At 52.3% G+C, this 24,076-nt stretch overlaps 12 protein-coding genes across 12 annotated transcripts; 6 read left to right on the top strand and 6 right to left on the bottom strand.

Annotated features, from left to right (window-relative positions):
• The first annotated feature begins 240 nt into the window (after positions 1 to 240).
• Positions 241 to 1,919, top strand: ASPZODRAFT_24451 (hypothetical protein). The gene is made up of 4 exons (XM_022727966.1): positions 241 to 411; positions 465 to 476; positions 527 to 663; positions 735 to 1,919. Exons 1-4 carry the CDS (start codon positions 318 to 320, stop codon positions 1,458 to 1,460), a joined length of 969 nt encoding a protein of 322 aa, XP_022582043.1. The 5' UTR covers positions 241 to 317; the 3' UTR covers positions 1,461 to 1,919.
• On the bottom strand, positions 1,550 to 4,289 carry ASPZODRAFT_63086 (hypothetical protein; the record flags this gene model as incomplete). Its single annotated transcript, XM_022729125.1, has 13 exons — positions 1,550 to 2,102; positions 2,196 to 2,313; positions 2,365 to 2,384; positions 2,460 to 2,559; positions 2,617 to 2,632; positions 2,709 to 2,832; positions 2,884 to 3,196; positions 3,262 to 3,373; positions 3,429 to 3,444; positions 3,504 to 3,875; positions 3,948 to 4,007; positions 4,062 to 4,093; positions 4,236 to 4,289. 13 exons carry the CDS (start codon positions 4,287 to 4,289, stop codon positions 1,550 to 1,552), a joined length of 1,890 nt encoding a protein of 629 aa, XP_022582042.1.
• A 262-nt stretch (positions 4,290 to 4,551) lies between these two features.
• ASPZODRAFT_63825 (hypothetical protein) lies at positions 4,552 to 6,748 on the bottom strand (the record flags this gene model as incomplete). Its single annotated transcript, XM_022729186.1, has 12 exons — positions 4,552 to 4,759; positions 4,815 to 4,850; positions 4,900 to 4,964; positions 5,012 to 5,109; positions 5,154 to 5,175; positions 5,235 to 5,502; positions 5,559 to 5,672; positions 5,717 to 5,788; positions 5,834 to 5,886; positions 5,942 to 6,004; positions 6,069 to 6,166; positions 6,229 to 6,748. The coding sequence occupies 12 exons, from the start codon at positions 6,746 to 6,748 to the stop codon at positions 4,552 to 4,554; spliced, it is 1,617 nt and encodes a 538-aa protein (XP_022582041.1).
• Positions 6,749 to 7,470: 722 nt separating this feature from the next.
• On the top strand, positions 7,471 to 10,092 carry ASPZODRAFT_141119 (hypothetical protein; the record flags this gene model as incomplete). Its single annotated transcript, XM_022724719.1, has 1 exon — positions 7,471 to 10,092. One exon carries the CDS (start codon positions 7,471 to 7,473, stop codon positions 10,090 to 10,092), a length of 2,622 nt encoding a protein of 873 aa, XP_022582040.1.
• A 152-nt stretch (positions 10,093 to 10,244) lies between these two features.
• On the bottom strand, positions 10,245 to 11,323 carry ASPZODRAFT_151016 (hypothetical protein; the record flags this gene model as incomplete). The annotated part of the gene is made up of 3 exons (XM_022725693.1): positions 10,245 to 11,053; positions 11,108 to 11,239; positions 11,293 to 11,323. The coding sequence occupies 3 exons, from the start codon at positions 11,321 to 11,323 to the stop codon at positions 10,245 to 10,247; spliced, it is 972 nt and encodes a 323-aa protein (XP_022582039.1).
• A 246-nt stretch (positions 11,324 to 11,569) lies between these two features.
• Positions 11,570 to 12,564, bottom strand: ASPZODRAFT_131044 (hypothetical protein). Its single transcript, XM_022722656.1, has 2 exons — positions 12,187 to 12,564; positions 11,570 to 12,125 (listed from the first exon to the last, which is right to left on the bottom strand). The coding sequence occupies exons 1-2, from the start codon at positions 12,504 to 12,506 to the stop codon at positions 11,843 to 11,845; spliced, it is 603 nt and encodes a 200-aa protein (XP_022582038.1). The 5' UTR covers positions 12,507 to 12,564; the 3' UTR covers positions 11,570 to 11,842.
• A 1,989-nt stretch (positions 12,565 to 14,553) lies between these two features.
• Positions 14,554 to 14,931, bottom strand: ASPZODRAFT_64562 (hypothetical protein; the record flags this gene model as incomplete). Its single annotated transcript, XM_022729245.1, has 1 exon — positions 14,554 to 14,931. One exon carries the CDS (start codon positions 14,929 to 14,931, stop codon positions 14,554 to 14,556), a length of 378 nt encoding a protein of 125 aa, XP_022582037.1.
• A 932-nt stretch (positions 14,932 to 15,863) lies between these two features.
• On the top strand, positions 15,864 to 18,063 carry ASPZODRAFT_131040 (hypothetical protein). Its single transcript, XM_022722655.1, has 3 exons — positions 15,864 to 15,948; positions 16,011 to 16,094; positions 16,177 to 18,063. The coding sequence occupies exons 1-3, from the start codon at positions 15,934 to 15,936 to the stop codon at positions 17,674 to 17,676; spliced, it is 1,599 nt and encodes a 532-aa protein (XP_022582036.1). The 5' UTR covers positions 15,864 to 15,933; the 3' UTR covers positions 17,677 to 18,063.
• Positions 18,064 to 18,119: 56 nt separating this feature from the next.
• Positions 18,120 to 18,418, top strand: ASPZODRAFT_131039 (hypothetical protein; the record flags this gene model as incomplete). The annotated part of the gene is made up of 1 exon (XM_022722654.1): positions 18,120 to 18,418. Exon 1 carries the CDS (start codon positions 18,137 to 18,139, stop codon positions 18,413 to 18,415), a length of 279 nt encoding a protein of 92 aa, XP_022582035.1. The 5' UTR covers positions 18,120 to 18,136.
• On the bottom strand, positions 18,120 to 19,356 carry ASPZODRAFT_94051 (hypothetical protein). The gene is made up of 3 exons (XM_022730477.1): positions 19,010 to 19,356; positions 18,639 to 18,904; positions 18,120 to 18,573 (listed from the first exon to the last, which is right to left on the bottom strand). The coding sequence occupies exons 1-3, from the start codon at positions 19,288 to 19,290 to the stop codon at positions 18,443 to 18,445; spliced, it is 678 nt and encodes a 225-aa protein (XP_022582034.1). The 5' UTR covers positions 19,291 to 19,356; the 3' UTR covers positions 18,120 to 18,442.
• A 174-nt stretch (positions 19,357 to 19,530) lies between these two features.
• Positions 19,531 to 20,505, top strand: ASPZODRAFT_131036 (hypothetical protein). Its single transcript, XM_022722653.1, has 6 exons — positions 19,531 to 19,839; positions 19,942 to 19,959; positions 20,067 to 20,147; positions 20,203 to 20,251; positions 20,312 to 20,350; positions 20,417 to 20,505. Exons 1-6 carry the CDS (start codon positions 19,621 to 19,623, stop codon positions 20,422 to 20,424), a joined length of 414 nt encoding a protein of 137 aa, XP_022582033.1. The 5' UTR covers positions 19,531 to 19,620; the 3' UTR covers positions 20,425 to 20,505.
• Positions 20,506 to 21,137: 632 nt separating this feature from the next.
• ASPZODRAFT_24442 (hypothetical protein) lies at positions 21,138 to 24,074 on the top strand. The gene is made up of 4 exons (XM_022727965.1): positions 21,138 to 21,517; positions 21,590 to 21,836; positions 21,916 to 22,409; positions 23,498 to 24,074. Exons 1-4 carry the CDS (start codon positions 21,251 to 21,253, stop codon positions 24,005 to 24,007), a joined length of 1,518 nt encoding a protein of 505 aa, XP_022582032.1. The 5' UTR covers positions 21,138 to 21,250; the 3' UTR covers positions 24,008 to 24,074.
• The last annotated feature ends 2 nt before the right edge of the window (positions 24,075 to 24,076 follow it).

The raw sequence follows: 24,076 nt of genomic DNA, 5'->3' as shown, positions 1-24,076 counted from the left end.
CGCGGTACACTACATAGTAGCACGGCGATAATACCAATAATACCGTATCCGCGGTCTTTTTCCGCCCGCCGCGGAGAAGCAGTCACGTGTATCGGCGCAGCGGCCGAATCGGAGGACGCAAATCCGGGAGGGGAACCTTTTATCAGCGCTGCGCTCTTGCGCCATCGATAAAAGGATCTGCGAAGGGGCGTCCTGGACCGACCGCTTCTTGAGCTTGCTTTGAGAGCTCGAGCTGTTTCCCTGTCCTGCTCTTGCTCAGTGACCACTGCCCGGCGCCCATCTCCCCTCTTCCCCCTCCCCGAAGGATATCAGTCATCATGGAAGTGGAGCTTATCGAGGAGAGCGGTAGCCTCCGGACGGTCAAGGACTTGGCCGCAGGTGCTGCGGGCGGCATTGCACAGGTTCTTCTGGGTGAGGCAGTCTGCGTTTTGTGTATGGTGAAACTTCGTACTAATTATCTACAGGTCAACCGTTTGGTATGTAATGGTGCAAGGCAATGGGTGCGGCAGATCTGATTGTGCGGTAGATATCGTCAAGGTCCGGTTACAAACGAGCTCCCAGTACTCGAGCGCGCTGGACTGCGCGGGCAAGATCCTCAAGAATGAGGGACCCATGGCCTTTTACAAGGGGACGCTGACGCCATTGATCGGGATTGGAGCTTGTGTAGGTCCAGACCGAGTCTCGTAAAGAGAGAGACAAGACAAGACCGATGGGCTTTTCTAATCAAGGAATAGGTTAGCGTGCAGTTTGGAGCGTTCCACGAGGCGCGGCGACGCCTCGAAGAGCTCAACCAGAAGAAATACGCCGACCCGACGCTCTCGTACGGGCAGTATTTCCTGGCTGGTAGCGTTGCGGGCGTGGTGAACTCGGTGCTATCCGGCCCGATCGAACACGTCCGTATCCGGTTGCAGACGCAGCCGCACGGCGCAGACCGGCTGTACAGCGGCCCGCTGGACTGTATCCGCAAGCTGTCGGCGCAGGGCGGCGTGTCGCATGGCCTGTACCGTGGACAGGTGGTGACCGTGCTGCGCGAAGCGCAAGCGTACGGGATGTGGTTCCTGACCTTCGAGTACCTGATGAACCTGGACGCGAAGCGCAACAATGTCAAGCGCGAGGAGATCTCCAGCATCAAGGTCGCCACCTACGGCGGGCTGGCGGGCGAAGCTCTCTGGCTGGCCAGTTATCCCCTTGACGTAGTCAAGAGTAAGATGCAGACCGACGGATTTGGCGCCCAGCAGCAATTCAGAAACATGCGGGACTGTTTCCGCAAGACCTATGCTATGGAGGGTCTCGGTGGATTCTGGAAGGGCATTGGGCCGACCATGCTGCGAGCCATGCCTGTTTCTGCGGGCACATTTGCCGTGTACGTTTTCTTCCTTTTTTTTTCTTACTGGGCTTGTTTAATGATGATGCTAATGTTATTGACTAGGGTCGAACTAGCAATGAGAGCGTTGGCTTGATTAACATAGATGAATGGAGAGTTTATAAATACATATATGTCATTTGCATCCCGGGTCATATAATACGACTTCACCTGCCAAAGAGCTTTCTAGTCAAATCGTAAGGAAAATTCGCCAAAGAAATCCTGCCACCCCGTCGGGAAGTAGAAGAGATTCAGCCCCGGGAAATCCCACTCGGAGACAAACTGCTCCGGAACGAAAGACTGCAGATCTGCCTGCGCATCGAACAGGTCCCAGAAGGGCGCGGTCGTTGGGCCGGTAGGATCCGGGGGTGCGTCGCGCAGGGCGCGGCCGTACTTTTCTATACTCACCCGCAAGATCTGGAGATACATGTTCTCACCACCAGCGCTTGTAGTACCGTTACTGGTACTGGTGCTGGGGGTATTGCCCACCCTGGTCAGTTCATCTACGAGCCTGTTCCCCTCCGCGAGAAGCTGGTCGTTCTCGTCCTCCCCCTCCGGTAACAGACGGGACAGCTTCAAAAGGAGTAAGAAGCAAAACGCGCATTTCGCCCAGACAAAGTCCATCGCATACTTGAGCTGAGCGAGATATAGGTGCGGAGTCTCGGTGATCAGGCGTAGATGGTTTCGCGCCGAGACTTTGGCGAGGAAGAGGATATTCCGCTCAATTGCAGACATTGTCCTAGAATTTTTATAGATATAGATCAGCACGACACACACACACACACTCTCTCTCTCTCTCTCTTTCTCTTCGTGTATCTTCCAAAGTACTTACGCAACATTCTCCACCCCCATGGCCCGAAGAGCTTTGCAGTACATCATCATCTCGGCCCAGCATTTTTGCACCCGCACCGCGACATCAAGGTACGGTTGCTCGTCTATAGAAGAGTTCGCTGAAAGGCATTAAAATAGTGATAACACACACATGACCTAAGTTGTCTTACCGATAATGCGTAACCAGTCACTGGTGATGATTGCAGTCATTGATCAGCGTTATGCCCCCCAAAGAAAAGTGCCTCCTAGGTAAATTTATGCTCACTCAAACCAGACATCTAGATCGGCCTTGGTGCCGTGGACAAACTCGACAATATCTTCCTTGTCGAGGTCTGTAGGAGTGGCCAGCGTATCGTTTATCGTGGCTTGGGGGGGTCAGCATGGCTGCCATCCAGAACAGGATTGTGGTTTCTATTAGTTACCTCGTAAGACATTCAACTATAAACCCAGATATGGTTAGCTGGTTTGAGAAAATGAATGTATTTTCTGAGAATGTCAATCAAATCGTTCACACCTCCACCTGAGATAGCAAGCGCAAGTCCAAAACAGTCGAGGACGGGTGTCCGAGCAAGAGACGACACCGTCGCGCATGTCCCAGTAATCGGATACCGGGAGGCTTGCCTCCATCCACGCGTAATCTGCATAAAGCCCATTAGAACTTGATTGTGATGGGGAAGAAGGGAAAATACATATGTTCCAACACGACGAGACCAAACCACGTCCTCGATTTCCGCATGAGAAGCTGCTCGACATCGAAAAATCCCCCCTCCTCTCTGAGGGCAAGTCGTTGCGTGAGTTCTTCATAAGCCTCTTCAAGTCTCAGGTCGAGTGCCATCCGCGTAGCGAAGGAGAGGATCAACGACCGTTCGGCTGAGTAGCAGGCGACGACCAGCAGGGCTTGGACCGATTCGAGGCAGCTCAATCGCTCATTCTGGATGATCACGTTGATCCATTTCTTAAGCTCGGCGTGAAGAAGGTCAGACATTGAGCTAGTCCCTAATACTTACAGCATTAGAATTGGCAGAATTGGCACACTGTGTTCTTGGAGAAAATAGAGCAAAACTGACTGGCTTCTACTCGACAGCCAATGGTGCAGATGGCATTCAAGAGAATGCTGCTCCTCGCCCGGACAGATTCAAAGGTATCGTAGACCGGGTCGAATATGGGAATGGATCTATCCTGTCATTTATTAATAACCTATGATCGATTTGTATCAAGTCCATCATTAACTGACGCATCCTTCGAAAAATCTGCAGCAGCAGTGGTTAGCAGGTAGTTAATACTAATCAATGCTTCCAGGGCTACGTACGTCTTGAAAAACGATCGTGCGTTCTCGATTGTAATCAAACCCTTGCTGATGAAATCCGCCACCGGTTCATTCTGGACCTCGAATCCGGATCGTTTCCTCTTCTTCCCAGACGGTGATTGCAGCAGGGAAGCCACGGGGATTTCACCAGTCAGATGGGAATGAGTGTGTGAGTGGACCGGACTGGCCTTCGCTGCTTCACATCCCGTGATTGCCATTGAATCTAACACCTGCTGACTCTCGGGTCTCCCATGAGACGACTGAGAAAGTTCCTGAAGGACCTGGGAAGTCGAAACCGACTGCCGGAGCAGAGAGCTGATCTCGTCCACCTGTTCTCTCAGCCTGTGGACCTCGCTCTCGACATTTTCAAGGCGTCTAAACAGACGAAGGGAAATAAACGATTGGCTCAACAGCAAAGACCACGAAATCTAGGGCTGCCTGACATACTCTATTGCTGGATCCTTAGGGATGACGAAGAAAACACAATGTTTCTTCATTTTGTGGCATCTGAAAACAGGCGGTCAGTACGAGAGACACAGGACAATTGGTATCTTGTCGTACCTTGAGCACGGTTTTTCCCCATCACATTTTACCTATTGATTAGCAAACTGCATGATCCTCGTAATCGGTATAATCTATCTATCTACCTTTGATTGTCGACAGGCACTGCAGGCTTTCTAGGCAGGTGTCAGCATCAATAATGGACAGTACTAGTCGACGGTACAAACGACGTACTGGGATCCGCTTCTTTCCAGTCGGTGCTGGCAAGCAGACGAACTCTTCTTCCATTTCTCTAGATGGATGTAGTCAATTGAAAAGCTAGCTAGGCTAGATTTCCCTTTGCATTAGATAGACCCCTAGTCTTTTTGACCGTCGAGCCTGTTGACAGGTGATCCGGGGAAGCGGGGTACCGATGTCGGCTATTGATGGCTTTCCTACGGTTTAGTTACAAATTCCGGTTTATTTTATGTCATGGTTTTTGAAATTCATTTTGTTCATAATAGATCTTTGTATTGGACTATACTTCAAACTGGCTTAGATCGTTACGCGGCTAGTATACGTAGACAAAATCCTCGTTCGCCAGATCTGTCAGGTCTCTGAACACATTATCCTCCGCCACAGCCTGCAGGGTACTATTCTGCTTATCCTGGTGTGTGACAGCGTCCATAGAGGCATCTATGACAGTGCTTGATTTGCCGAGGGCCACGCGCTGTCTTTCGTGTTTCTTGTTGAGGAAAAAGAGGTACGCCATGTTCATACTAGAAGATCGGTTAAAGCTCTGTCTGTGTCTATGGTTATCAGGGAGATATTTACCTGCAGAGAACGATGAGAACGCAGAATAGGGCGAGGCTATCTGGTCAATATGTGAACACACTATTTTGTAGAGCAGAAGACTTACTTTGAAATCAGTCCACGTCTGTACAGTGGTGCTTCGGCCGTAGTGTACAGGTTTGGGCCGATGATCTGATTTATTAGACAAGTCTGGCGAGTAGGGGGCCCGGTTCACTTACATTTCCCGCAGACTGTCCTATGATGAATATACCTGTCGTCACCTTCTTCTTCGTTTCGCCCGCGGTATTGGCTGCGGACCACGAGTAGACCAGGGGGGCTAAACAGTCAGTAAAGATCGGATTAGGGAAGGGGCTTCCTTACTGATTCCAGGATATACAGAGATCTAAACCCGTTAGATATTTTTCCTATCTCTCTAATTTTCTCCTTCTTTGGATGACTTACAAGATAATAACCGGCCAAGAGCGCTCCCCGGTTAGCCGCCGTGTGCGGAATCTGCAGCAACATCACACAGCCTGCGATGGGGAACAGACAGAGGAAAATGAGAATGGGGCCCTTGACTTTGAGCTTCGTCGCCAGCCAGGCACCGCCCATGGTCGCAACTAGCTGCACGGCACCAAAGGGGATGTTGAATAATATAGTGGTGAAGGAGTCGTAGCCGAAGTTCTTGATGATCAAGGCACCAAACGTGGAGATACCGCCGCTGGGGATGCTATTGTTCCACTTAGTAAAAGGGGGATGCCATCCTCAAGGATTTGTCCAACATACGAAATCGAGAACATGAGGGAAAACCAGAGCCACGACTTGAGGTCTAGTGCGGCCTCCTTAACGTGGTCCCATTTCCAGTGGTGGCTTTCGATGCCTTGTTGGTTCATGCGGAGTCTGCCCTTAGTCCTGCCTTTCATCTTTTGTAGGAATCCACCAACCTCTCGATAGCAATGAGCTTGTCTTCTTCATTAAGGAACTTGCATTTCAGCGGGGAATCGGGCATGAAGAAACTGCTCATTAGTGTAAGTCAATACTAACTGAGGCAAAGCACCTACAGGATGAAGGCCGAGAAGCCCACAGTGATCAATCCAAAGAACAGAAAAATAATCTTTCGATCAGTACATGATCATATAGTATCCTATACTTTGAGGGTAGGCAGTTACCTGATAAGGAGCGAAGACCGAGGAATTGATATGCCCCAGACCGTACGTGATAAGACTGCCAACCTACCCCAGTTAGTAAGAGAAGTAGAGCAGCAGAAAAAAGAAGAAACCAGAGTTGAAGTCTCACCATGTTAACCACTCCATTCATCGCATACCATGATCCGAGTCTAATCGGCTGTTCACGTCGTCGATACCACATCTGCGTCACGGCAATGAATGCAGGGGCTATAAGACTCATCAATTAGTAGGCAGGTAAGGCAAGGCAGTAGTATCTAGTATGATCATACCAATTCCCGCCTCGCAAACACCGAGAAACATGCGACACATGAGTAGGCCGGGGAAATTATTCGCAGCCGGCATGCACGAGAGGACAATCCCCCAGGCGAGACAAGAGACGGCCAGAAATTTGCCCAGGGGCACTTTGACCAGGAGGTATGCCACGAGCGGCTGGGAGACCAGCTGGGCGGCGTAGACCACCGACCCCAACCATGAGTACTCCAGTCCGTGCAGGTGTGTCTTTTCGATCAACCCAAAGACCGAGGCGTACGACAGCGTCGACTTGTCCATCTGCTGCAAGAAGTAGATACCCAGCATGACTGGGAGGAGCCGAAGGTCGATCTGGCGAAGCACACGGGCATTGTTCTCCGGCGTGAGGAGGGTCGAGTGTCCAAGGTCGTTGATCAGCTCGAGCGCTTCGTCTTCCGGAGGGTGTTGAGCCCCCTGGACTCCCTGAACCCCCCCTCCTCTTTCGACTTGTTCGATCGATGCGACATGGTCGTCCTGGGCTTTGGGGGTAACTCCAGACATCGAAAGAAATAGCTAGTACTAGTTCTCAGTAACTTGTAAGCTCAAGGACTTGTAAGGAATCGATCAAGAGTGAGAGCTAACCCAAGAGAAGGCCTCCCAACAGGAGACAGCAGTCCCTTATAAACGCCCTTAGGCTAGACTGTGCCATCCCCATGGGGAGATGGGGAAATGGGGAATCTTCCGAGATCCGGCCATTATTATCGGATATACCAGTCGGAGAACAGGACAGTCGAGGCCAGGGATACTGTTAGTCACTGAATGTCGGTAACTGAAGCCATCAGTCCATGTGACCTCAATACGCGAAAGCCCCCATACCGGAATAGGGAGCTCTCTGGCTCTAGGTCCTTCTTGGTACCTCTTGGTACCTCTTGGTACTTCTTGGTGTCTCCCTCTGGCGGCTCTCGGATTTCGGGGGTCCAGAGCGAGTGTCCACTTTATGGGGAGGAAAATCGCCCTTCCAGTAAGAATTGGGTCCGCGCCGGCGCCGCAGACGTCTGTCAAACAAGCCAGGAATTATCGTAGATGATCAACGGAGATGAAGCCCGAACCCCGAGTATGGTGCTTCACGTGGGGTAATTATCCCCTCACGGTGAGGAGGACAGGAAGCAGTACTGGTGGTGAGAGGGAATACCAGCAATTAATACTTAAATAATAATAGATCCGTAGCTCCAAGTAGCTTTCACTGTGCGAATTGTTTTCTCAGTTCAATCGGAGTTCTCAGCATGCCTCAGAAAGAAACCTGCCCCCGGGGCTACCAGCCTGTGGACGATCTCTCGAATTCCCCTCAGGTGCACCTTCGCTCGAGCACCACCAAACAGCCCTTCGACTTCACGTTCGAAGCTATTCGGCCACGTCTGTTTCGTGTCACCTTTTCCTCTCCTAACCACCCGCTGCCTCCCTACCCCAGTGTCCGCCAGCCGCAGACAGACCTGCAAGATGCCTCCGTTGCTACCAAGAACGACACTCCCTCACAAAAGACGATCTGTGTCGACGACGTGACAGCGGTCGTTGAGTGGAAACAGACTCCGGTCGTCTCGTTGTCGTGGACTGGGGAAGAGACGGCGCCCCTCCATAAGGACCTGCCTCTTCGCTCGTACGTCGCCGATGGTGAGGGGATTGCCTACTACAGCGTGCACGACCGGAAGGCGCTACACGTCGGCCTGGGCGAGAAGCGAGCCCCCATGGACCTGACGGGCCGGCATTTCCAGCTGTCAGCCACGGATTCGTTCGGCTACGACGTCTACAAGACCGATCCCCTGTACAAGCATGTCCCGCTGCTGATCAAGGCGACGCCCGCCGGGTGTGTGGCCATCTTCTCGACCACGCACGCCCGTGGTTCCTGGGCCGTGGGCTCCGAGATCGATGGTCTCTGGGGTCACTTCAAGGCCTATCGCCAGGACCACGGCGGCCTCGAGCAGTACCTGATCGTTGGTCGAACGCTGCGGGAGGTCGTGCGGTCCTACGCTGAGCTGATGGGCTTCCCCCTGCTGGTGCCGCGTTGGGCGTACGGATACATCTCGGGCGGGTACAAGTACACCGTGACGGATGACCCTCCGGCCCACCAGGGGATGATGGACTTTGCCGACAAGCTGGTGGAGCACGATATCCCCTGCTCAGCGCACCAGATGAGCTCCGGCTACTCAATCGCCGCGACGGAACCTAAAGTGCGCAATGTCTTCACTTGGAACCGTCACCGGTTCCCGGACCCGGAGGCCTTTATCGCCAAGTACCACGCACGAGGCATCCGGCTGATCACCAACATCAAACCGTTTGTGCTGGCCTCGCATCCGGACTACCAGAAACTTGTTGATGCCGGTGGTTTGTTCACCAACCCCGAGACGGGCAAAGAGGGCACTATGCGTCTGTGGAGTGCTGGCGGCGGCGAGGGAGGCGACGGCTGCCATCTTGACTTTACCTCTTCGTTTACCTTCAAGTGGTGGTATGCCGGGGTCCAGCAGCTCAAACGTGAGGGCATTGACGGCATGTGGAACGACAACAACGAGTATACCTTGCCCAACGACGAGTGGGAGATCCGTGCCGACGACGAGATGGTCGCACCAAAGACCCAAATATCCTCCAAGGCTGTCGGCCTCTGGGGTCGCGCCGTGCACACAGAGCTCATGTGCAAGTCGTCTCATGATGCCCTGCTGGCCATGGAACCGACGGAGCGACCCTTTGTGCTGACGCGCAGCGCCACTGCAGGCACGATGCGGTACTCAGCCAGTACCTGGAGTGGCGACAACATGACCAGCTGGGAGAGCATGCGGGGGTCGAACGCTCTCTCTTTGAACTCGGGACTCTCTCTCATCCAGTGTACCGGGCATGATATTGGAGGATTCGAGGGTACGTCCATATCCGTAGAGACAAAAGTTTGGTCTGCAACGGTTGCTAATTTGCTAATACAACCAGGTCCCCAACCCTCGCCTGAACTTCTCCTCCGCTGGGTCCAACTGGGCATCTACTCCCCCCGCTTCGCTATCAACTGCTTCAAGACCTCCCCCACCAACAACGCCGTCGGAGAGGTGATCGAGCCCTGGATGTACCCGGAGATCACACCCTTGGTGCGCGCAACCATCAAGCGCCGCTACGAGATCCTCCCGTACATCTACTCGCTCGGCCTGGAAAGCCACTTGTCGGCCTCCCCGCCGCAGCGTTGGGTGGGCTGGAACCACGAGTCCGACCCGGAGGTTTGGTCTCCGCGTCTCAAGCAGGGTGACGAGCAATACTGGTTTGGCGACGCGATGCTCGTCGCGGGCGTTTACCAGCCAGGCCAAACCGTCGCGGAAGTCTATCTGCCTCGGTCTTCCTCTTCTTCTTCCGGAGGCTTCGATTACGGTTTCGTCAACATGAACGCTCCATACGAATACCTCGCCTCCGGGCAATGGGTCCAGATCACCTCCAACTGGAAGGAAAGCATCCCCCTCCTGGCGAAGATCGGAGCGGCCATCCCCGTGGGCAAACCCGTGCACACGCGCGTGCCCGGTGACGAAACTCGTGCCTCAAAGGCTGTGACCGAGGAAGATGACTATCGTGGCGTGGAGATCTTCCCGCCGCGGGGCACGTCGCATGGAACCGTGTTCAAGTCGACGTGGATGGAGGATGATGGCATCTCGCTCCAACCAAAGATCGCACGGTATACCCTCTCCTACTCTTCGACGGAGGACAGGATCGTCGTCGGGTTCGAGAGGGACGAATCGGCCGGGTTCGTGCCGGCGTGGAAGGACCTGGATATCATTCTTCATCACGGAGACGAGAGACGGGTTGTCTCTGATCGTGATGCAGAGATTGTTTACAAGGGAGAAGATGATAGGGGGCGTGTCGTTTATACTGTGAAGCATAGCTAGATCCGAGCATTGAGATGATTCTAGATAGATAGTATCTCAAGATATACATCATGTACTAGGAGTATGCTATATATCATATACTGGGACTGACCATTAATGCAACAATTTGAATGATATAATACAGATTTGTAGAGAGAAGAACTGAAAGCAGCTCACGTCTCCTTGGCAGAGAATGTAGGAGAATAAGTCAACCTCCCGTGTTCGGCCTCACGGAGTCTCCGCAGCTGGCCCGCATAGCCGGCCTGGCCGAGAATTCCCGCGATGACGCCCACGCTGCGCAGGGAGTCGTCGTTGGCAGGGATCGGATAGGTGACCTTTGTGGTGTCGGCGTCGGTGTCGATGATACCCACGGTGGGGATGTTGTTGAGGGCGCACTCGTGCAGCAAGACCACGTTCTCCAGCGGGTTCAGACAGACAACCAGATCTGGTTTGAGGGCCGGGCGCTCCGCCCCCTCCTCCTCCTCCGCCGCCCCTCCAGCCCCGGCGGTGCTGTTCTTGCCGTTGCTGAACTGAGGAAGCACCTCGTCCAACGCATTGACAACCTTCATCTCGCAGTGGCCGAGGATCTGCTGCGCATTCGTCAGGCTACCCGGAATCCACCGCTCGAAGAGATGGTACCCGCTCGCCAACTCGGCGGCTCGCACCACGATCCGCTTCTGGCCCTTGCGCGTGCCCACGAAGAGGATCAGCCCGCCGCGCGCCGCAACCTCCTCGACTACCTTGGCCGCGCGCCGGAGGTGTGTCGCCGTCACGTCCAGCGAGATGATGTGCACCCCTTCGCGGATGCCGAAGATGTAGCTTGAGTTCTGCGGGTTCCAGCGCGACGTCGAGTGGCCTAGGTGCGTTTGCGAGGCCAGTAGCAGTTCCAATGTAATGTCTCCTGGGGTAGGCGGGTTCCGCAGGATATCTTCCGGTTCGTACGGTTCCTTGACGGCGCTGCCCAGGCTGCGGAATTTTTGTTCTAACATCAAACGTCAGCATCAGCCTTATATATATATATTATAGAATATCTTACTTGAGGCATCCCGCGAGTACTGTTCCGGCTCAGAGGCAGACCGGATTTCAGGAATGCTTGTAAACCGCCCTTCATCGGTTGAGAGGAAACGGGAGAAAACACGGGGTCGGTTGAGGGCAAGGAGCTGGCGACCTAGAAAAATGATTAGATATGTAAGCTGAGAGAATCAGAATTCTTATACATACTCTGCCGCATGCACACTTGCCGGACAATCATGATGGGCTGGTGGTCTCGACTGTTCTGAGGTCTCGATCCTTTGTCCGAGAAGTTTTGATGTGGCTTGGCGGTCAGCGCTGATGCCTCAGGCCACATTGATGCCTTGGCCTTCTCCGTTAATAACCGTTTGTAGTATTTACAGAGTATCTTGCTCATATTAATCTCGCCTCGGAGTATTATTGATTCGCATAATTTCATACAGTATAATCTTCTTTGAGAATTACGAGTTCGATAGTTTTTATTGAAGGATGAAATATTTATTGCGGTATCTTTGAGGTGAAATTCCATAACAGCCACAACCCTGTATCATGACAAGAGCAAGTAAGAAAGCATCAGAGGCATAACAATATATGCAGAGTTGAATACAAGGAGTAATGGAAGCACGAAGGCAGGATTGTGGGGCCTTCATGGTAAATCAAGACCGCCATGAGCGATGTAGGAAGAATTCAGAAGATGCGGCGAAAGAAAGATCATGAGGCGATGGTCGTAAGAAAAGCAGGACAACAGACAGGTGTTGGTCTATCGCTTGAAGAAGCTGCCGAAGCTGTCCATGGGGTTGCCACCCTGAGGGCCACCGGGGCCACCAGGACCACCGGGGTAACCCGGGGGACCTTGCTGATCCTCGTGTCTCTTGTGGTTCTTGTAGGCGTCTTCGGCGATGCTACCGAGGATGGCGCCGCCAATGGTGCCGAGAATACCGTGGTTGGCCTTGTGACCAGCAAAGCCGCCGGCGAGACCGCCAGCAAGGGCACCTCCCAGACCACGCTCGCCCTCTCCTGCCTCACCGGGAGCGCCCTCATACCTAAGACCGGCATTAGTATTTGTGCGAGAGAAAAGAGAAGAAAGAAAAAGATCGTGCATACCCAGACTGACGCGATCCCTCGCCGTACTGCTGCTGCTGACCATACTGGTTCTGCTGGTCATATGACTGTTGCTGTTGCTGACCACCGTAGTAATCCCCAACACTGCCGCCCTGCTGTTGGCCGTAGCCCTGCTGGCCCTCGTAACCTTGCTGGCCGTAGCCCTGTTGGCCATAGCCCTGACCCTGTTGGCCGTAGCCCTGCTGGCCGTAGCCCTGGCCCTGCTGGCCGTATCCCTGTTGTTGGCCGTAGCCCTGGCCCTGCTGGCCGTAGCCCTGCTGGCCGTAGCCTTCCTGGCCGTAATTCTGGTTGTAGCCGGACATGGTAGAAAAATCGAGATCAAGGAGGATTGGAAGGAAGGAAGGAAGGAAGGAAGATGGAGTGTGTTTCTTTGGATGGGTGGGATGTAAGGACGGATGATTTCTTCAGGGAGGAGGGGTTGTGCTCCTTAAATACCTCTCGAGGGCAAACACCATCCCGCAGGGCTGATGAGCTCAACCCCGCCGATGGTTCGCTCTTGCCAAGCACGACATGCCCACCAGAACCGCCCGGTACCGCTCAGCGCCGTGTAATGATATTTCCGTACAGCTGCAAAGCCACAGCCCACCGTCCTGCGGTGACTCCGTGACCAGCGTCTCTTTGTGTCCTTGGCTCACAGAGTATTCTGGCCACCTGTCAGGGCCTGCGGATGGTGCATGCTGTATGTAGTACGACACAATGGAACATGCTTGGCAAGGATCAGCAAATCAGACGCAATGATCTTCAGCTCGCATCTCCAAACTCGAGTCCTCGAGGACCGTCCAGCTGAGCAGATGATATGTGTGACAATACGATACCCGATAGCGGTATCTTTCAACCCCTCCATGGCGGTCACGCTGACGTTGGACACTGCCTCAGTGACTCTCAACCAACACCGCCACCGCTGTTGTGGCTGAGTAGGCTGTACCTAGGTAAATTTAGGTACCTACTCTTTACCTACCTAGTTAGGTGAGTACGGTGTAGATGCAGTATTAGGACGCTAATTATTATGGAATTAGAAGCAAACGAATAACCAGAAGTGCCCCAATCTATACTTAGTATTACTTAGTAACTATTTACTACCTAACTCACGAAGTACTCCGTCGAAACATCATCGGCTTTTCTCTACGGGGTACGGAGTAGATCTTTAATACCGACATGCCAAATAGCGTACTCCGAATGTATGGAATTATGTATTATGGCGTGCACGGGTCTTCCGCTCTCTTCCGATGAATATCTCCGATACTAACTATATCGGGCATGTTTCCAGAAGATTCGGAGCATTTTATACTTCTTACCTAATCAGAGCATTCGTTTTGTACACTTCAATTCAAGAGACAAATACAGCTATTTTCAACTTAGGTAGGTCATGGTGAAGTGTGATGTGTTAAAAAGGTGTATTTATAGTAAATAGTAAAATACAGAACCAGTCCATGGAATGGCTCTTGGCTGGGGCAACAGAACTCTGCTGTGGAGACTCGTTTCTCAACCGTGAAATAAATCAGGCAGATACATAATTGAGATACGAATCAGTCGAGATAGATTGCTAGGGTGAGCGGAGAAATAGATAATTTGTCCCCTCGGAGAGAGATACCTACGGAGTAGATCATATGCGTTTAGTACTGAAATATGGAGCAATCACCAGGCGTTAATTACCTAAACAATACGTCTCTAGACTAGAGGTTAGACCTATTTATTGACTTGGAAGGCTTTGTGGGCTGAAGGGGCTAGTGACTGAAACAATAATAATAGATTGCCGGCTGCTATCTGGAGAAGCAATCCTTGGTATAAATAATTATATATATCTTATTGCCGGGGAACGCTGTCTGCCCGGCGGTTAATTTGAAACAGAGGATACCATTTAAGCTGACAGTGGGTATTAGAATTAGGATCGCCATAAATCTATCAATAATAGCTACCCATAATTCATCGTCGTCCTGTTCTGCGAAGGTATTGTGTCAAGCAAGGTTTGTATCATCAAACATGGGTTTAAAGCCTAAGGGTGGCATGTCCAGACCCAGTACGGAGTAAAGATAGATCAGTATCAGGCCGTCAAAGCGCCAATCCCTTCATCAAGGTATACCACTAATTTGTTCCCCGGTATGATGCTTAGCGCCTGCGTTGCTTTTTCTTTGGATGTGGCGGCAAAAACTGGACAGGAACTGGTTGTCTGCAACGCTGATAGATACCAACTCATTTGGATTGATCTTTACTAAAAAACACAAGCCAAAAAGTACTCACATTGCAGGGAATTTCGCTCCAAGCCGACAAGGTGAGTTCCATGTCAATACTTGATGACCCTCGGACTCTGCTGAAATTTGTCCCTCTACAAACGCGGCCTCGTTTGAAGTATCAACCGGTCAGTTCTGACAAACCTCCTCCTCGCGTCTGCAGCTTCTCTCCGTTTACGAAGTGCCGGGTCCTCCAGAGAATGCATTCGTCTACCGTCCGTGTCTCCTCTCGTTCTCCTTCCACCGCTGGGGGAATCACCTTGACAACACGGTGCAACGAGCTGCGCAGCACGTCTCCCATCCACTCCACAATTGCGTCGCCAATATTGATCCCGGCGCACCCCTGCTCTGGACAGATATAGCGCCGGTTCTCGCTCGTGTTGGTGTTTCCGGCCGGGAGTATCTGCAGGCCCCCTACGATGTTGAAAGGAAGCACCACGGAGCCAATGTCTGTGTGGCCACCCCAGGGTGACCGGCGGCGGGCGGCTATCCTCAGCATCTGGTTGGGGACGGGTGAGCAGCAATCGCGATGAGGTGTCCGAGAGGTTTTTCAGAGGACTCCGCGAGATAAGAGTTTCTAGCTGAGGTTATACCTCTCTCTGTGGCATCCATCTTGCTGTCATTTGTTGGCAGCTTTCCAGCGCCTTTGGAGTATGTAACTACCTGTCACTTAGGGGTTGCTACTAACTACCGAATCATCCGCGACTCACTGGCGCGCGAGAAAGACTCATCCAAACAGATCTCGAGGAGGGTTATCGGTAAACTGATCCAATGTCTCTTGGTCGAGGTCAAAGATAGCCTCGGTCGGCTCGAACATGGTTTCTGCATCCTGCAATAGTCTCCTTCCTTCCTCCGACTCCCTGAGATCCAACAGGAAGAGCTGGTATTCCTGAGAAGCCTCGGAAAGCCTCCCCGATGCAGCCCTGTTGTCGTTTTGGAGATCCTTGTGATGCTTATTGGCGTGACGAGTACTTCAAGTTGATTTGAGACTTCAGTAGTTATCCGCATCTGAAACTGCCGGCAGGTCTCTCTAATTATGCCAATTGTTTCCCCTAGAACAAACTTATTAGTTTTTAATTATTGTAATTTGATAGACATCCCACCAGTCATTAATTTGATGTTACTTTCTACTAACTACCTACTACCTTGGTAGTTAAAGTAATAACTATCAAATTGACTCCATTCCCACCGTTGACACCACTTCAGCTTTATCGCAGTCTTCCATCCTGCGATACTTCAGGTTGTCTCAACAGTGAGATTTATTTAAAAACTAGCCAGGAATAATCAATGAAGGAAGCACGCCGCAACATGCAAGACTCCTGGAATGCGCCGTCTCTTAATCATCCCAAGCGGGGATCAAAGGCGGTGAGCGCAAAACGCCAAGATTTTACGCCCACCCAAATTTTTCGATGTTTTTTACCAGCTTCCCTGTTCGAGGCCCTGTGCATCCCGTCTGATCGGCTCAGACTCGGCGTATCTGATTAAGATTCCACAGAGCGTGATGGCTGACCTCGAGGTACGTTCGTGTGCTTCAACGTCTCCCGCTCGTGGCACGCAGATATTGACGATCCCTCACAGGAACGGCTGCGAAGCCATGCCCAGGCCTTTGACGGTCTGCTGTCTCTGATTCCTGCCAAATATTACTACGGAGACGACACTAGTGTATGTGGTTTCAAACTTTATGGTCTCGCTTTATTGTGCCCTTTCTTTTGTTCGCTTTGTTAACTTGGAATCCTTTCCCTAGGACCAATGGCAACGGAAGAAGCAAACCAAAGAGCAAGCCCGAGAGGCGAAGCGGGCGAAGCTCGACCCCGAGTCGGCGAAGACGGCCAAGGACGTGCTGGAAGAAAACGCACGGAAACGCAAGCGCAATGAGGATGCAGCGGGAAGCGACTCGTCTGATAGCGAACTAGGCTCCGAGCTCCCAAAAGAGGGCCTCAACAGAGGAAATGCCAAGGGAAAGAAACAGAAGCAGGCCGAGCCTGTCAATAAGTCTGACAATGCTGCGGCCAAGCTCGAGGAGGCTCAAGCCCGCAAAAAGGTGAAGGAAGAGAAGAAGGCGCAGAAAAAGGCGGCACAGAAGGAGAAGAAGAAGGCGAAGGAATCTGCAAGGAAAGAAAAGCAGCAATCGGAACCGAAGAAGGCGGATCTGGCACAGGAGAGCAAGAAGCCTACTAAACAGACCGATGATGGACACAAAGAAGACTCGGCATCGGAAGCTGAAGATGACGAAGAAGAAGAAGAAGATGAAGAAGACGGCGTTGTCGAAGAAGGCTTTTCCGTTGAATTTGAAGCCGAGCAGCCTGAAATCCCGTCTTCTGTCTCCTCGGCACCTCAATCGCCCGATTCTGACGCTCCGAACCCCGATTCTGGCAGCTCTTCTATCTCCTCGATTCTTCCCCCTACAGACACCTCCAAGACTTCTACATCCGAACCCAAGCCGCTAAAAGCGACCCCGGAACAGCTTAAACAGCGGCTACAGAAGCGTCTTGACGAACTTCGGGCTGCGCGCCACGCGGACGGTCTCAATGGCAAGCCGGCGCGGAACCGTCATGAGCTGATCGAAGCCCGGCGACAGAAGGCCGAGCAGCGCAAGGCCCACAAGAAGCTGCTCCGACAGAAGGCCAAGGAGGAAGAACAAAGGCTAAAGGACGAAGCCATGGCCCGCCGCTTCTCCCCCGGTGGCTCTGGGTCTCTTCTCGCCTCTCCACGGTCTCCTGCCGAGTCTGTCGGCTCATCGGCTAATAACTACTCCTTTGGCCGGGTGGTCTTTGCCGATGGCCAGCAAGCTGATGCCAGTCTATCCTCATTGCGGGAACATAAGCGGCAGAACGCGCAGGACCCCGCTACGGCCCTCAAGGCTGCGGAATCCAAGCAGGCGCGTCTGGCAGCCATGGATGAGGGCAAACGGGCGGACATCGAAGAGAAGGACATGTGGCTGAATGCCAAGAAGCGCGCGCACGGCGAGCGTGTGCGTGACGACACCTCACTGCTGAAGAAGGCGCTCAAGCGCAAGGAGACCGCCAAGAAGAAGTCGGAGCGCGAGTGGAGGGAACGCATCGACGGGGTCGCCAAGGGTAAAGAGGCGCGCCAGATGAAACGCGAAGAGAACCTCCGCAAGCGGAGAGATGAAAAGGGCGCCGGCGGCGGCAAGGGCAAGGGCAAGAAACCGGCCGGCAAGCGCAAAGCCCGGCCGGGCTTCGAAGGCAGCTTCAAGGCTAAGGTCGGGGGCAAGAAGAAATAAACCCCAACCGCCTTGAGCTGAGTTCCCCCACAAGCACAAATACAAACCAAAAAGTCACATTCTCTCTTTCTTTTTTTTTTCTCCTATCATTTCCCTTCCCACCCGCTCATCAAAAGGTTTGGTGGCATCAACGTCTGCTTGACTTGGCCTGGGCGTGAGGGAACTGGAGCTTACGGCGTTCAGGTTCCACGGTAGGGAGGAGTTAGATTCATTTTTTTTTCTTCTTTACTTCTTTCTGTTGAATGTCGAAGTTTTTCTTATCCATGTAGCATAGGCAGGCGATCTATTACTGTTCATACTGAATGAAGGGATTTAAGAATCAATACCGCTTGTTACCGGGTTCAAATACGTTTTCCACACACTTGTTGCTATCTGAATACATCATGAGGATACATCTGTAAGGACAAATGAAATGTATTCGATGAGCTCCATAAGAAAAATGAAAAAAAAAATTGAAATAATGAAAAGAAAAATGATATGCGGGGCCTTCCGTAGAAACTCCCGCCTGATACCAACTCGTACATGGGTAGGATCACACGCAGATAACACAGGTATTTTATGTACAGGATGGAATGGATTCGGTGTTAGACCTGTGATCCAGTTCATGGGCCTTCCTGATATTCCATCCAGAAAGGGGGATCGAACTCTACTTCCCCTAGCTTCTTTTCTTCTTCTTTTCTTTTCTTCCCCTTCAGTTAAAAAAAAAGTCGTTCATATTCTCAGGCTACCCCGACCTTGATTCATGCCTCGCCCCAATTCCGCCCCTTTACCGGTAGGGAGCATCGGCTCTGGCGGCAGCGGCAATTTCAGGCTCCCACTTGTCGCCATTTGCAAGGAGCTTCTCCTTGTTGTACAAAAGTTCCTCACGGGTCTCCGTCGCATATTCGGCGTTGGAGGCTGGAAATCGCATGTTAGAATACAGGAAAACCTGGCAAAAACAAGAAGAATTGGCAAGCACTTACTTTCAACAATGGCATCCACAGGGCAACTCTCCTGGCAGTATCCACAGTAGATGCACTTGGTCATGTCGATATCATATCTAGTTGTGCGGCGGCTGCCGTCCTCGCGCTCCTCGGCTTCAATGGTAATAGCCTGGGCAGGACAGATGGCCTCGCAGAGCTTGCAGGCAATACAGCGCTCCTCACCGGTCGGGTAGCGGCGCAGGGCGTGCTCGCCACGGAAACGGGGGGAAATCGGGCCCTTCTCGAAGGGGTAGAAGATAGTGTAGCTGCATTATTCCAACCCATTAGCACTTCAATTTCCATGGTTTCCAGCGATAAAACCTGCAAAACAGCGTGCGCAACTTCAATTGACTGCAGACGCGGGCACTTACGGTGGTCTGAAAAACTGCTCCAGCACAACATACATGCCACGGAACAGCTCGGCCATCAGGAAGTACTTGGTGGCCTTGTCAAGGGAAGACTCAGCACCCTGGTCCCATCGCTTCGGGGGAGGCAGGCGGAATCCAGGCTGGGGAGGGCCCACGGGGGTTGCTGCCCGGACGACTGAGGAAGAGAAGTTTGCGGTGGAGCCCACAGGGCGAAAGCAGGACAGCACAGCGGGCGAAGCACGACGGTAGGCGACCAGCCTCGCCACGGACGTCGAAGAGACCATCGTGGATAGGATGGAGGGCGAGAGAAGGAGGGCGTGGTGGGAGAGAGCAATTGGGGGGAGGGGGTGAGCTATCAGCGTTGGAGACAGACCAACCTGGGAGGTTTTGGAGGTGGTCGAGGACGGCTTAGGTCATTCCTTTCTGCCGCGCGCTGATTGGCCACCGGCTGCGGCCGCCCGAGAACGCAAACTTGCCTGCTCCGGGCAGGCACGAAACATCTTTCTCTCCCATTAAATCCCAGCTGCTGTTCTCTGCGCACCGTCTTTTCCCGCCCACGAACCTCCCGCTCCCCTTTTGTCTTGTGAAGGCTCTCGATCTTATCTTTTGGCAAGATGTTCCGTTCCGCCGTCGTCCGCTCTCTGAGGACTTCCCTGCCCCGTGCCGTTCGCACGCCGGCTCCCTTCCAGATCCGCAGCTCTGCTGCTGTCCGCCCATCTCAATTCGCTGCCCGCCTTGCTTTCCCGGCTGTGCGGTGCTATTCTGCCCCCGCTGGGCTGGCTAAGGATGAGGTTGAGGGCCGGATAGTCAACCTGCTGAAGAACTTTGACAAGGTGTGTTTAGGATACGAGAGGAGAGACAGACAAAAACAGACAAGAGAAGAGATCCGATCAATTGAGTTGAACATTGACTGACAATTCGCTATTTGCTTACAGGTCAACGATGCTAGCGCGGTTAGTGGTTCCTTCAGCCGAACTGATTGATGGATGACTAGATGGCGACCACCCGAGTCGAGATCCAGCGAGACCAGTAAAGATCTTACGGCTAACTGTTGATACAGATCACCGGTTCCTCTCACTTCTCCAACGACCTCGGCCTGGACAGCCTGGACACTGTGGAGGTGGTGATGGCCATCGAGGAGGTAGGTTGACTGATGCCATGCTGAACCGAGAGTCTTCGACTGACTGGTGTTACAGGAATTCAGCATCGAGATCCCTGATAAGGAGGCCGATGCCATCCACTCCGGTATGTGATTAACCATTATTTGCATGCAGCTTGGGCGCTAACGACTATCACCGTCAACAGTCAACCAGGCGGTCGAGTACATTCTTTCTCAGCCTGATGGTAAGTCACTCCTCACTTGGATACTGTCTCCGTTTGAGTCTTTACCACTAACACAACGGACTCCAGCCCATTAGATATAAAATCAGGGAATGGAAACGGTTGGGGACTCCGGTTAGAAACAGGGGAGGGCGGCGTAAGGCTGCACTAATGCTGGAGTATCATGTGGTTCTCATGGATGCTGCTTTGTATGCTACATACACGCCAGTGTTTTTTCGTTCTACTATATTGTGTACATCACCTTGAATGCTATCTATAAATTTTTTTGCTCTAGTAGACTGGACGGGGGCCATCTGGCAAGCAGCAAAATTTATCAGTACGCACCAAGAATAGAATCCACTAGCAGTGTCCCTTCAGTGGAACATAATATCTAATCTAGCCAGCTCAATTGACGATAATTTTATTCTTTATCAATAGATAAAAGCGTTCTTTTTTCCCCTCTCCAGTGACAATTTTTCTGACGTCGTCCGCGCCAAGCACGAGATGGCGGCAAGTCCCAAAAGTGGCCGATGCGGCCAGCGAAACCGTTTGGTCGATAGTTTGGCACCTCCGACGCCAAACCCGACAAAGCACGAGGCCATCTGGGCAATGCTGCCATAGCTCCAGCCTCTTGCTCTGGCAGTTGCACGACGACCCCCCGGCGAGCAGCGCCATCTGGACAACCTCGTCTGCTACTAATTGACTTGTTTCGTAGTGTCTTTCTTCCGTGTCGCCCAGCGAACGCTTGCTCTCCTTCCCCTGACAGCCCCTCAGCCTTGCTGCCGTCCTACTACGAACTCCTCCTCCTTCTCCCCCCCCCCCCCCCCCCCCCCCCCCCCCCCCCCCCCCCCATTCCACCCACGCACTTTCTTCTAGAATTCCACAGGATCTGCATTCAGGAGAGAGCGATAGCGAAGCATCCTGATGGACTCATCCGGGGGTTTGACTCGTCGGAGAGGTGGTAACCGCGCCACCGGGGCCGCCGACGACCACGACGACAACAGTCGAGTCTCCTCCCCCGCGCCCAGGAACGGCGACAGTCGCACGCCAGAGACCTCTTTCACGGCCGGAGAGAATGGACACAAGATTGCGTTCGACCCGCGCGACATCAGCGAGAACCAGGAGCGGAATAAGCAGCCCAAGTTGACTCTGATGGAGGAGGTGCTGCTACTGGGGCTGAAAGATAAGCAGGTAGGGTATTCTGGAGGGAAATACAAGAGAGAGAAAAAATAATAAGCTTGAATTAATGTGTGGCGCGATCAGGGCTACCTTTCCTTCTGGAACGAGAATATCTCCTACGCTCTGCGCGGCTGCATTGTGATCGAATTGGCTCTCCGTGGCCGGATAAGCATGCAAAAGGACTCTTCACGCCGGCGGTTTCCGCTCGCGGATCGCATCATCGAGGTTATCGACGACACATTGACAGGGGAGGTCTTGCTGGACGAGGCGCTGAAGATGATGAAGTCGAGCGAGAAGATGAGTGTCAGCTCGTGGATTGATCTGCTGAGCGGTAGGTGGCAGTACATATATATATTTTTTTTTCAAAAGCTTTCTATGTGCCATTTGCTAATATGCAAAAAATGGGACAGGGGAAACGTGGAACTTGATGAAGATCGGCTATCAACTGAAGCAAGTCCGGGAACGTCTGGCCAAGGGTCTCGTCGACAAGGGTATCCTCCGCACCGAGAAGCGTAACTTCCTCCTCTTCGATATGGCAACGCACCCTGTTGCGGACGGCGGTGCCAAGGATGATCTACACAAGCGGGTGCGCACAATGTGCAGTAACCGCACAGTGGTCATCCCGGCGAACCAGTGGCTCCCCGAGGACGTCGAGTTCAGATATCTCCGGACGGTGACCATGGTCTGCGCGGCCTATGCGGCCAATGTGCTGGAGAACGCTTTAGTCACCATGAGCCACGAGTCGCGGGAGCGTGCCTTTGCTCAGGTGGATGAGCTGTTGGCAGAGTACTCTCAATGGCCGTTTGGTCGACGAGCCGGTGGCGGACAGGCTATCGGGGCTAACCTGGCCCAAGCCATTAATGACGAAATCAACCGGGCCCAGGATAAGGAACTCCAACTTGAGGTACGTTTATAGTGAAATTGATTGAGAGTACACCTTTCTTCTAACTCGGCCTAGATTGTGGCGGCTTGCCTGAGCGTTTTCACCCGACTGGATTCCCTCCTTTGAGTGAATTGACGACGTTCCTGTCTCCATCGCATCCTTCTATCATGCATCCCTCCTTCGAAACCCCCCTTCTCTCGCCTCCCGCTCACCCTTAACTCTCTTCGGGGGCGGCCAATCCCTTTTTTTCTTTCCCTTCTCTTCTTGATGTAGTTCGTCAGCATATGTATGGGGTTTAGGATTGATATGGAAGCCCGACCGGCCCGCCATCTACAGTCCGTCCATTGTGTGGAAATGATCTTTATTACTTTATGACCGACTGTAGGCGATTTTTGTCATCTAACATCCTTTTCTTGTCTTGCGTTTGATAATTTCCATACCAGGTCGCGGTGTTCCATAGAATAAACTGAATTGTGTGCACTGGCAGTGATGGAGCACAAAGCAGGATAAATATAAAAGCAATTTTAATTGAACAAAGTCAATCAATCAGTTCTTTTTTATAACTATGAAGTAGAAGGGGACATTAGAATACTATATCAAGTCTCATTCCTCGCCATATAGAGCTTACAATACTAGGAATACTATACTATCTCTATCTCTATCTTAATATTTCACTGTTCTAGTATAGCTAGAGGCTAATTATTACACCTATGGCTATGGCATTCTTTTATTTCAATATTATATAGTGAGCATTGAAAATAATATATCTATCAATCCAGCATAATTGCTTAATCTACCCACTTTTATATCCGACTCACCACGAGTAGTTTCCAACTCCAGTCAACCGCTATACTGAGTAAAATACAGAACACACCTATTTACCGATTTTAAAGGTGAAACAGCTAAATAGAGTATGCTCGAAACTCGAATGTACTGGTCAGAGTGATCTTGTAAACTGACATCATATTTGGTCACAGACTAAGTATAAAGCAGGCAACACCGAGCACACACATATCCCCCAGCGTGCAACTAAACCAGTCCACTAGGTACTTGGATATTTTTTCTGTCCCCCTTTGAATTGCCTGGTTGAACAAATGGGCCTGTTAAAGAAGATCGAGATCTCCCTGAGCGCAGGGCACCCGAACCTCGCCTCGCTGACACGCGGGCTCAACAAGTTCTTCACGAAAACCTCCAGCCGAGAAGCCCAGCAAGCCTGGCTTGTGCGCTGGACCGACCTGCTCGTCACGCTAAGCTGGCACCGCGAAGAGGAGATCGAGCTGCAGACGATCATCGACGACCTGCATGCTTGGGATCCCCGGCTGGGAGATCATACGTCGCGACTTGAGAGCTTGCTACAACGGACATGGGAGGATCGCCGTGCGTACCGAGCTGTCGTGGGGGAGTGTCCCTCTGGTGCCTGGATCAGGGAACACTTCCAGCATTGTCATCCGCGGGATCGGAGATGCAGGTTGAAGACCAGGGCGAAGGACGCAGGTCTGCGCGGGTGTACGCTGCGCGGGGGGTGTTGCGGATGGGAGTGTCAGTGCTGTCGTGACGATGAGGAAGAGCTCAACGAGAAGGAAATGATGATGATGGAGGTGGAAGACACTTACTGGTAACCTTTTTCCAGGGTTATTGTTACCAGGAAGAAGACTACCTAGAAAGAAGTTTAAACCAATATACTATAA

The sequence above is a fragment of the Penicilliopsis zonata genome (assembly GCF_001890105.1).
Source record: "Penicilliopsis zonata CBS 506.65 unplaced genomic scaffold ASPZOscaffold_5, whole genome shotgun sequence".
Lineage (NCBI taxonomy): Eukaryota > Fungi > Ascomycota > Eurotiomycetes > Eurotiales > Aspergillaceae > Penicilliopsis > Penicilliopsis zonata.
Note: the sequence above shows the minus strand (reverse complement) of the source record. Positions and strands in the feature narration are given on the sequence as shown.